Here is a 12,386-nt window from a genome sequence, read left to right on the forward strand (position 1 = left end):
TTAGAGTTGGGTTTCTGGAGATTACAACCTGGAGCAGTTGTAGGGGGTGGGGCGTCTTCCTCAGATGTATTTTCACTTTCTAAATGTGTCTGCTTTCTGTTTCTAGAAAATATTTTATCCCAGAGGAGTTATAATCGGTAATATTTAAAACACACAGTCTGACTAAATCACTCTGTGACCTACTCAGGGGTGGTCGTTTTGTGGTGTTTGACTACGCGCGCTCATCTGATGTCCGGGTGGAGAGGTGCGAGTTGAAGATACACGGCCCACAGAAAAACAATTTTCGCGTATTCCTAAAAGACGGCGCTGCAGGAGCACGTGAGACAGGTGGAAGAGAGAATGCTCAGGATGGACGAGAGACAGAGTACATCTTCCGTACAGAGACACAGTGAGTATTTAAAGCTTAGTCCCTGTGCCCTGTTTATTATACGGAGATATTTTGAAACAAACAAGTGGTGCATCATTATAGAATTTTGCTATCAAGTGTGAGCCAGGCGCCAGCACAATACCTATTCTGTGATACTAATTTACCTGCCTAGGGTCCGCAATATAATTAAAAACACCACAACAACATTAAAGGGATAGCTTACAACAAATTGTTATTGTTTAAAAAGATAGACAACCCCTTTACTACCCATTCCCCAGCTTTACACAGACAACATTGTTATATTAATATACTTTATAACATTTAAACCTCTATACCTCTGCCTGTTTCTAAACCCCGCAGCCTGCCTCTGTCTAAGTGCATTTTATTAGCTTTTCATTGCTAGACAGTGGTAGTTCACGTGTGTCATATAGAGAATACTGTGCTCACTCCTGTGGAGTTACAAATGAGTCAGCACTGATTGGCTAAAATGCAAATCTGTAAATAGCACTGCCATAAAGTTATTACAGCAGAAATGTTTGTATATTTTTAGATCTACACTGGAACCACATAGGTCTGTAGTATTAAAGGGATATAAAGGAAATGTTCTAATGTGTTATATAGCATTTTCTGATTGCCCCATTACTTGCCTACAACAAATGTGATCAAGAATTAATAAGCTAATAAAAAAAATAACATGTGTGTGTAGCCGTCTCCTCTTCAGGAGTGAAGTTTTATGTCCCTTTAAAGGAGAGATACTGTGTCTCGCTTCCTAGTAAGTTTAGAACGTAACTTCTTGCGCTCCTGCAGATGCAAAATGCTTCCTTTAAAGGGATAGTAAACACCAAAAATGTTATTGTTTAAAAGGATAGATAATTCCTTTACTCCCCAGTTTTGCATTGTTATACTAATGTACTTTTTACCTCTGTAATTACCTTCTATCTAAGTTTTTGCTGACTGCCCCCTTATCGCAGTTCTTTTGACAGACTTGCATTTCAGGCAATAAGTGCTGACTCCACGTGCATGAGCACAATGCTATCTATATGACACACATGAACTAACGCCCTCTGGCTGTGAAAAACGGCCAAATGCATTCAAATTAGAGGCGGCCTTCAGGGGCTTAGAAATTAGCATATGAGCCTACCTAGTATTAGCCTTCAACTAAGAATAACAAGAGAACAAAGCAAATTTGATGATCAAAGTAAATTAGAAAGTTGTTTAAAATGGCATGCCCTCTGAATCATGAAAGTTTAATTTGGACTTTACTATCCCTTTAAGTAATGGGTCTTTTTATGATGGCTACATCATGCTGACCCTTGCTGAGGTTAGTTTGGCAGCATCCTTAAAAGGTTAAAGCTCTTGGTATAAAGTAAGTTTGTCTTTTAAAAAAAAATAACAAATAGAAATGAGTAAAGGGACAGGAAACTCAAAATTTCCTTTCATGAGTTGGGTAGAACATAAAAAATTTAAACAACTTTCAATTTACGTCTGTTATCAAATTTGCTTCATTTTCTTGTTATCCTTTGCTGAAGGAACTGCGTTGCACTACTGCCAACTAGATGAACACATTTAGGGCTAGATAACGAGTGGAGCGGTAGTTTACTCTTGCGTTCAAGCCACTAGAAGTCATTTTTTGTGCTCTGAGATTCACGCTTGTATTATAAGTTGAAAGTAAAGTTTGCGTTCACAAAGTCACGGTAACTGATAGACTTTGAGAAGTCGCAAACTCAAAATTGCCTTTATTCATAGACTTCAAAAGTAGAAAAAAAAATAGTAAACACGAACGCAGTTATTTAAAAGTGCAACATAAGAAGATAATATTGCATATTTCATACTAATATTTTGCAGAGCTCTGGAGGTAATCATTCTAGCGTAAATCGTAATTGTGCTCACACGTTTGCATTTGTTTTTAACTTGTAATACGAGCAGAATGTAACTTGCGCACAAATGGCCTAGAAAACCTGATATCGCTCTAGCTCCCACTAGTGTAGGATATGTGGGTATTTTTTTCCAACAAGGGATACCAAGAGAACTAAGCACATTTGAAAATAGAAGTGAATTTAAAATTGTCTTAAAATGACCGGCTCTATCTGAATCATGCACGTTTCTTTTTGACTTCCTATCCCTTTAAGTGTTGATTGTGTTAGCGCTAATACAAGTGATATACAACCTTTTGTTATTCTATCACAGTAATCATATGAGGGTTTGGTATAATACAGAATTAACAGTAAGATAGCAAAGCTTACTTAGTAGCAAACACAACTAAACACAAGGCCATAGGTAGCATGCACGTGCTTGCACCTCTTTGGTTTCCTGACAAACACGTGCAGGGAGCGAGTGTGTGCGCATGCAGCATATGGCTGTGTCTTTGGATGCTCTTTTACATACTAGGAGATTTACTTTGCTGACTGATATTTTATTTTTATAAACAAAACAATAGAAAAAAGCTTACAATGTTTTAAACACATGAATTTAAAGGGACAGTAAACACTATATAGGCTCAGATTTTGAGTAAACGTCCCTTTAGCCAGTTTTATGATTAGCAACATTAATATGACAAGAATTAAATTAATTTAGTGTATAAATGACTCAGTAGTCCAGGTCACCTGCACTCGCATTTGGCAGGGCCCTAAAAACATGTCACCAATGAGATGAGGACATCTAGGTGCATCATGAACAAACAGCACTTGCCAAGGAAAAAGGTTTCCAGAACACAGAAAGGGTCATCAGCTCATACTGCTCTATCTTACAGTGCACGTGCACAGCTATAAACTGTGTGTATTCCTCTCTCAGGAGTCAGAAACTGCGTTGGATCTTGGCTCTTTCAACTCCAGTGAAGGAGACAGACTTACAGAAGTATCATGGTAAGTAGCTATCTGACTTATTTGTATACAGATTGTGCACGTAGAACAAAATCACATGCACCTCTGGCGGACAGAGAGGTGCCGCACACTTTCATTCAGACCATTTTATTAGTTGCATAATTGTTTTATTTGGTGAAAAATAACAGAGGTGAAGCCCAAAACTGTATTTATTACAAAAATAATAATCATCTAAGTTTAAGCACCGATTAAAGGGACGCTAAACCCCCCAAACAAATCTATCATGGTTCATATAGAGCAGCAATTTTAAGCAACTTTCTAATTTACTCCTATTATCAAATTTTCATCTTTCTCTTGGTATATTTATTTGAAAAGCAGGAATGTAAGCTTAGGAGCCAGCCCATTTTTTGTTCAGCACCTGGGTAGAGATTGATTGGTGGCTACATTTAGCTTACGTTCCTGCTTTTTCAAATAAAGATACCAAAAGAACAAAGGAACAAATTTTGAGAATAGGAGTAAATTAGAAAGTTGCTGCTCTATATGAATCATTAAATGAAATTTGGGTTTTATATCCCTTTAAGTAGTCCTGATGATTTTGCCGCTCTAGAAGCTTCCAGTGTGATAACGATGGTGTCTAACTTTGCTCGTCTTTCAGACCTACGCCAGGTGCAGTGCTTGAAGTCTTATAAATCACGTGAAAACGATGAGCTGTCACTAGACAAAGCTGACATTGTGATGGTGACGCAGAAAAGTGAGGATGGTAGGTGTGCAAGAGACTCTACAAACCTCTGGGGGAACAAGTTCTATTAACCCCTGGCTATCAGCATCTGAAGAGTTAAAGGGACATAAAACCCAAAAGGTTTCTTTCATGCTTTAGAATGAACATTCAATTTCAAACAACTTTCCAATTTACTTCTATTATCAAATTTGATTTATTCTCTTGGTATCCTTTGTTGAAGGAGCCACGTTGCTAGCTGAGCACACAGGTGAGCCAATTACAAGAGGGTTAAATGTCACCAATCAGAAACTAACTCCCAGTTGTTCATTGCTGCGCCAAGTCTACCTAGATATGCCTTTAAACAAAGGATACCAAGAAAAGAAAGCAAAATAGATAATGGGAGTAAATTGGAAAGTTGTAAACTAGCACCTTGTGTAGATTATTATATAATGTAAAATTGTCTTCCCAGTTGTAGACTGTCTTTCAAGAGTGTAACCACAAGAGGGAGCTATTGTCCTGTTCATGTAGCATTCAGTTTGCTAATGTTTACACATCATACAAGCCTCTGCAAGGTTTCCTTTTTGACCACTGTAATACTGATGCAGATTAAAGGGACAGACTGCGCCACTACTGTTATTGTTTAGATAGGTAATGCCTTTCCCCAGCTTTGCATAACCATTGTTATATTAATATACTTTATAACCTTTAAACATCTAAATTTCTGCCTGTTTCTAAGCTGCTGCAGTCAGCCTTTATCTCAGGGAATTTGTATGATTTTTCACAGCAAGCCACTGCTCATTCATGTGTGCCAAATAGATAACATTGCGCTAACTTCCTTGGAGATATTCATAAGTCTGTACTAATTGGCTAAAATGAAAGTCTGTAAATAGAACCGAGATAAGGGGGCAGTCAGCAGAGTCTTAGATACAAGGTAATCACAGGGGTAAAAAGTATATTAATATAACTGAGATAAGGGGCAGTCAGCATAGGCTTAGATACAAGGTAATCACAGGGGTAAAAAGTATATTAATATAACTGGGATAAGGGGCAGTCAGCAGATGCTTAGATACAAGGTAATCACAGGGGTAAAAAGTATATTAATATAACTGAGATAAGGGGGCAGTCAGCATAGGCTTAGATACAAGGTAATCACAGGGGTAAAAAGTATATTAATATAACTGAGATAAGGAGCAGTCTGCAGAGGCTTAGATACAAGGTAATCACAGATGTAAAAAGTATATTAATATAACTGAGATAAGGAGCAGTCTGCAGAGGCTTAGATACAAGGTAATCACAGAGGTAAACAGTATAATAATATAACTGAGATAAGGGGGCAGTCTGCAGAGGCTTAGATACAAGGTAATCACAGAGGTAAAAAGTATATTAATATAACTGAAATAAGGGAGAAGTCAGCATAGGCTTAGATACAAGGTAATCACAGGGGTAAAAAGTATATTAATATAACTGAGATAAGGGGCAGTCAGCAGAGTCTTAGATACAAGGTAATCACAGGGGAAAAAAGTATATTAATATAACTGAGATAAGGGGCAGTCAGCAGAGTCTTAGATACAAGGTAATCACAGGGGAAAAAAGTATATTACTATAACTGTGTTGGTTGTGCAGAACTGGGTAATGGGTAATAAAGGGATTGTCTCTCTTTTTAAACAATAACATTTTTGGAGTAGACTGTCCCTTTAAAAGTTATAAAAGACTTTTGAGCTCTATAGTGTAATTCTTTTCATGAATATTGTGCAGTTTTGCAGTAAGGAAGGCAGCATTTGTACACAAAGAGGAAACATTTTCCTACAACCTGCTGGGTATGAAGACCCAATGTGTTTTCACTCTATAAAATATTTAGTAGCGGTATCAGATTTAGTATAACAAATAATTGTGACCTCATCTGCTTTATCATTTTACCAACTAGACCGGTGCATCAGAGAGTATAGGTGCCCCTAGGGAGCTGCCTGATTTGCCTAATCTGGGTTACAGCTCAGTAATTGTGTGGTTTATTTTCTATATAGTTTACTGTTCATTCTGAAGTTCAGATTTTATTGGATGTTGACTGTTATCTGTTACTGGTGTCTAATAGTTTCATATTTGATATCCCAGGGTGGATGCATGGTATGCGTCTGTCGGACTTGCAGTCTGGGTGGTTCCCACAGGTTCATGTGCAGGCCATTAGCCGAAATGCCTGTCTACGAAACCTAGAAGAAGAGCAGAGGTTACGTACACTTCGGGCCAAACTTCATCCATCTGGTGCCAAGTAACAAGGAACCAACGTTGTATAGAACAATGTACATCTCTGCTTATAACATTCTCTTGCTCGATCATAGGTGGCAGCTGCTTGACCATGTCTGCCCAACCATTCTGTTGCTGTAGAAGGTGTGCCTATGCATTCTGTTGCTATAGAAGGTGTGCCTATGCATTCTGTTGCTATAGAAGGTGTGCCTATGCATTCTGTTGCTATAGAAGGTGTGCCTGACCACTCTGTTGCTATAGAAGGTGTGCCTGACCACTCTGTTGCTATAGAAGAAGGTGTGCCTGACCACTCTGTTGCTATAGAAGAAGGTGTGCCTGACCACTCTGTTGCTATAGAAGAAGGTGTGCCTGACCACTCTGTTGCTATAGAAGAAGGTGTGCCTGACCACTCTGTTGCTATAGAAGAAGGTGTGCCTGACCACTCTGTTGCTATAGAAGAAGGTGTGCCTGACCACTCTGTTGCTATAGGTGTGCCTGACCACTCTGTTGCTATAGAAGGTGTGCCTGACCACTCTGTTGCTATAGAAGGTGTGCCTGACCACTCTGTTGCTATAGAAGGTGTGCCTGACCACTCTGTTGCTATAGAAGGTGTGCCTGACCACTCTGTTGCTATAGAAGGTGTGCCTGACCACTCTGTTGCTATAGAAGGTGTGCCTGACCACTCTGTTGCTATAGAAGGTGTGCCTGACCACTCTGTTGCTATAGAAGGTGTGCCTGACCACTCTGTTCCTATAGAAGGTGTGCCTGACCACTCTGTTCCTATAGAAGGTGTGCCCGACCAGCCCGACCATTCTGTTTCTATAGAAGGTGTGCCCGACCACTCTGTTGCTATAGAAGGTGTGCCCGACCACTCTGTTGCTATAGAAGGTGTGCCTGTGCACTCGGTTGATATATGTGTGCCTGACTAATCTGCTGATTAATGATATACCTGCATATCTTTCTGCTGCTAGATAATTCTGTGATGCATAACCAAGGTTACCAGTTCTGTTACTTGACAATATGACTGACCATCTCCTCTTAAGAATATATGGCTAGCTTTTGTTCTGACCCAATCTGTTGCTGACCCTTTGCTGCCACACTTACAGTTGGTTCTGCACTAAACGGCTACAACTTGAGGGTTTATTTAAGACCATGTATTATCACACTGTACATTTGCTGCTATGCCTTATAATCATCTCAATTTATATTTTTTTTTTCTGGCCCAGATAAACAGAGTTGTATTTATATTTTTAATAAAATAGATATTATAGATAATTGGGTTTCTTGAAAATGACTGCTGCTAAGATAATTTTGAAACAATGAAAAATACAGTTCATAAAATAAATGGTCACGGGTTATGGAATGTGGACAAGCGCCTACTCAGTTCCCTATAGGCTTGAGGGGGGTGATACCTAGTAACCACCAATAGAAATCAGCTAAACGAACAGGGACCCCCAAGCGCCTACCCACCGGAGGCAAAGGAAATAGGTGTAGCAGTATGTGCAATAAAACCTAATTTATTGCCTATACATATAAAAACTTAATAACTTAATACATACAATTCATACAATACATGGATCCATGAAAGATTACAATCAAATTACAATAAAATTACAATAAAATAACAGTAAAATACAAATGAATAAAACAAATGTTCGGAGTAAAAACAGATGTTCAAAGTAAAACCAATGGTAAGTACAAAAAATAGCCTCCTAAATATGAAGTGCCATAGAAAAAAGTGTAGAAATAAAAATGTAGAAATATACGTCAATCGATTCCAAATAAATGTCAATTAATCCTACACACGATGTGAAAAATAGTGAAAAAAAGATGAAAAAAAAATGATGAAAATCCAAAAATTGTGAATGCAAAAATAAGTGATGTAAAAAATATATAAGTCAAACTATAGTCACCCAGATCCTGTGGGATCAAATAGTGGTTGAAAGTGTCCAAAATAATTGTGATGTAGTGAAGATGGAGAAAATGCTGGGCCCACCGGGAGTGAACCAAATGTTCAAACCAAAACAATGATGATGTCCACCTAAAAAACAAAAACAAATATGGTGCAGATACCTTCAAATAAGTATTATCTAAATGAAATGCAGCTTACCAATATCAGTCGACGCGTTTCGGCCTTGCTCTAGGCCTTTATCAAGACTGATTTGTTTAGGGATTATGCACCCTTATAAAGGATGTTGTGACCAATGGGTGTCTGAGGCACACCGTACCAACTGGAGACGAATAGATTATTTGATAAGGACGTCCAGAGAACAGTAATTCAGACCACGCAGCAATGATCGAAACCTGTTCTGTTTATTGAAAGACACACAACATGTCTTATAGTCAACAATTACAGCATACAAGGTTAACGTGAGGACCGCATCATATCATACCATATTTCATGAACAAAAGAAGCTTGTTAAAATATATGAGAGAAAGAGCAGTATGAAGGAGTGTTTTTTATAACAGTAGCGAAAATATATCTGTGTGCATATTTCAGCTTAAAGCAAGGTCATTTGGGCCTCTTACCTAGATAACGGACTTCCAGGCATCTTGCCAGGAACCTTTGCAAGGCCAATATTACTAATACAATTCTTACTAACATCAGCATATTTCTCACTACATAATAACTGCTATAATAAAAGATTAATTAGACAAGATGGATGCCTAAGACAAAATGGCGGCCAAGAACAAGATGGCGCTAGTCATGCTAACAATTCCTAACATACCACCCTTTTATTCTAACAGAACACAAAAATAGAAAAGTACAGAAAATGGGGAAAGCCTTTTAAAACAATATAAGTCTAATACTACGGTAACGTGAATCTATGTGAGAATACTATAGAGAAAAGATAGTCACATGTCGTGGTATAATTTTATAGGCTAATAGGGCACAATTTGTCACTGCACATAGGTGCGGCCCCTCCAATACTCTCCATCTACCTCCCAGCATCCTCAAACTACCGGTCTATCTGCACAAAGACCCAACCAACGCTGCATCTTTTATTTCTCCACCTGCATTGTTAGCACCCCCAATATGTCCAACAGTTCTTTGCTCTGTACACTCTCCACAGTGAAGCATGACATGGGAACAGCACAAATGTCTCTAGGTGGCCTCTGATCACTTTAAGAACAGTCTTTTTCCTCTTAGAGCGCTCCACCTTCCTCAGACACTTTGCTTTAATACAGTTCATTTGCAGTAGGGGTGCTTATCCAGTGTTCTTCCGCAGGTAGATGCTGGAAGTCTGATAGTTTGTTCATGGGGTAGACAAGGTAGCCAGTGGATCCCCATAGCAAGCAGACACTCGAGTCAGGAGTCTAAGAAAAAAACAAAGCACAAGATGAGTACACACCCCGATACAATCACAATTATGTCCAAATAAAACTTCTTTCATCTCTTTTAAGCATCACAATTCCTTTAGCTTAACTCATCCTATGTCATTTAAAACCAAGAAACCATTGTTGATATATAATACAAACTAAATACATTGATACTTTTACAGAGAATAATTCACAGCTTCTCTATACTAAGCAAGTGAAAACTGCTAGACTCCATCAAGAGGTTGAATGGCTATGCTAAAACTTATGCTAAGGTCTGCCCTGTAACAAAAATGAAAAAATAAAACAGTTAATAAAAATATTTTCTCTAAAATGAATTTCTGTACACTGTCACTTGGAACTACTAAAAATAAAAGAACCTAGTGTTGCTTTATTCTGCACAGCTACTATCTGTAATGTTTATAATTCTCCAACTATGATCCTAATAGTCAACAATCTCATCTGATATAAACACTGCTAGTTTACTAATTATTTTATGCAACCTACATTCTCTCACTCCTGTATGAGGAAAGAATACAATCATAACATCATTTAAAGCTACAAAATCGTTTAAAGGTCAATACAGCTTTGTGGTAAAATAATTCCGTTAATTGACAAACATCTGGAATTACAAAATTCAAATTGCAGATACCATACCAATTAATAAAAGGGAAACAAAATACATTTGCTTTCATAACACAGCTCCAATAAGAGCAATGGTAGGTAGAAAATATACCATCAATATACTGTAACTATAATTATGCTACTCCCTAAACAAATACTTCTCTGTATACTTAATATAAATTTCTAGCTGAGACATGTCCTCATTGCGTTCCATAGGGTGAAGGGTCTAAAATATTCTGATATATTGCAGCATTTTCTTTAAACTATAAAAGGTGCAAAAATATTTTTTATACTCAGTGGGCCATTCAATAGGTTACAATACTGCAAGGTTTAGAGTTACGCTTATCTAAAGGGTTATTTTGTTAAGTACATAAACCACAATGTGCACTAATACCAATAAGGCATATTTTTCTGTGGACAAAAATCTATATGACTTCTTATAACTAATATGATCAACAAAAATAACACAAATACAAGAGCATACAAAACAAGCAATATGAGTAAACAAGTTAAAACAATACTCCCCTAATTTAATTGGTTGACTCTGTAACAGCATAACAGGTCCTCAATATCAACCGGCAAGGCACAGTCCAGAGATGGATAGTCTTTATGTTCTGACGACACACTTCAGAGGAAACAGTCATGGATTACCCAGAGTCCAGTTCTGGGGCTGGTACCAGCATGCAAAGCAAAGAATGGATCCAAAGATAGTTCAGCAACTTTTACTGCAGTATGGTGGTTAAAACAAGCTTGACAAAAGGTCTTTCATCTTCATTTTTCTTTCTCTTTAAAAGGTTTACTTGCATTCAATCTTTTGAAGAGTGCACTTATGGAATTTTATCTGTACAGATTTTACCTAAATATGGAAAACTCAAAAATAATTCAGTTAGTGTCTTTAATCTCAGGATACAGCTTCATAATCTCATCCTGTAAATACAAATATTGTGTTAAGAACAAAATAGAAAAATAAAAAACATTTTAGGTTCACTTTCTTACTTAAAATAATAATCACCCAAATCACATAAAGATACTCTGCAATACTTCCCCCTTTGTTTGCGTGAAACATCCCATGTGGCATGCAAACACAACACGAAACTAAAAGACAAATCATCCACTCCACTCATGCATGCAGAATACTATTCTCAATAGCAAGCAAAATCAAATACCCCTCACTATTCAATATGCCATTCATACAGCACGCTTCCACACGCAGTCACGAAAGAGAAAAACATAGCAATCTCTTAGAAAACATTTAAAACCACTTGTCCATTCCACAAAACATTAACAGCCGACACAAACTTAAACAACCACAATTAACCTGAAATTCAACACATATACTTACATTCACTGAAACACAGCACTTGCAAAACACTACAAATAATTAAAATCCTATATAAGAACCATCTATACCCTGGTTCTGCAAATTCTACCATGCACAATACTATGAGATCATACTAATAAGGCAATCACTGCAGATGATCAATAAAGTCCAGTTGCATATTTACAAATAAAATCCCGAACCATAAATTTACAAAGGAACACACAAACACCTAAGTACCCTATTTTGGGAAAGATCAGATAATAATGGTACAGCCACTATTCTATATAGCCCCTGCCTGCATGCACCATGCAAATCCACTGTTAAATAAATCAGGCATGGCACAAATAATTTGTGAAAAGCTCTGGAATCCAATCTATACTTTTACATAACCAAAATTTTAATAAACACACAATTATTTGATTTACCTTTGTTTTATAATTTGATATTCACCAATTTGCAACTCTCTAGCTAAATATAACAATTGCATATAACAAAAAATAAGCTTTCTACTAAAGAATAATAATAATAATTTACACAAATAGATTAAAAAGGATAGTTTATCCACAAAAATTTCCCCTTTAAATGGTTCCCAATGATCCATTGGCCTTACTTATAATAAAAAATGTATACTGACGTTCATTAAATAGCCTAAGCAAAACAGCCAGCATAAAAAACAAACTCACAGTGGGGTGCAGGCTAGTTAAAGGGACATTTTACCTAAATTAAAAAATATCTTTAATTGAAACTGCTGACACTGTTAAATATACTAGTGTTAGGCTTACAGTAAACCTCATTTCCTCTCTCTCTAAATATTTCTTTAAAATCTCAGATTTTATATCAGTTTGCCTGTATCCCTTTAAATATTTTCTCTCCTTTTTTTTCCCTTTTCCGTTAGTCTCACAGATCGCAACACCAAGATTGTAGGCAATTTATCAGTTCAGTTTGCATTACAGAGAGAATTAAGTTACACTGCGTAAATGT

General features: G+C 37.2%; 1 protein-coding gene across 5 annotated transcripts in view; it reads left to right on the plus strand.

Annotated features, from left to right (window-relative positions):
* Positions 1-7,417, plus strand: part of LOC128640291 (extracellular matrix-binding protein ebh) — a 125,010-nt gene extending 117,593 nt beyond the window's left edge. For 2 of the 5 annotated variants that reach the window (XM_053692775.1, XM_053692774.1), the window contains exons 12-15: positions 188-388; positions 3,158-3,228; positions 3,842-3,946; positions 6,014-7,417. In XM_053692775.1, coding sequence (XP_053548750.1) covers positions 188-388; positions 3,158-3,228; positions 3,842-3,946; positions 6,014-6,171 — 535 coding nt within the window. In that variant the 3' untranslated portion in view covers positions 6,172-7,417. The remainder of the gene's footprint in view (positions 1-187; positions 389-3,157; positions 3,229-3,841; positions 3,947-6,013) is intronic. The other 3 variants (XR_008399320.1, XR_008399321.1, XR_008399322.1) reach the window with 3 other exon arrangements.
* Positions 7,418-12,386: the final 4,969 nt, after the last annotated feature.

Source organism: Bombina bombina, chromosome 9 (genome assembly GCF_027579735.1).
Source record: "Bombina bombina isolate aBomBom1 chromosome 9, aBomBom1.pri, whole genome shotgun sequence".
NCBI classification, from domain to species: domain Eukaryota; kingdom Metazoa; phylum Chordata; class Amphibia; order Anura; family Bombinatoridae; genus Bombina; species Bombina bombina.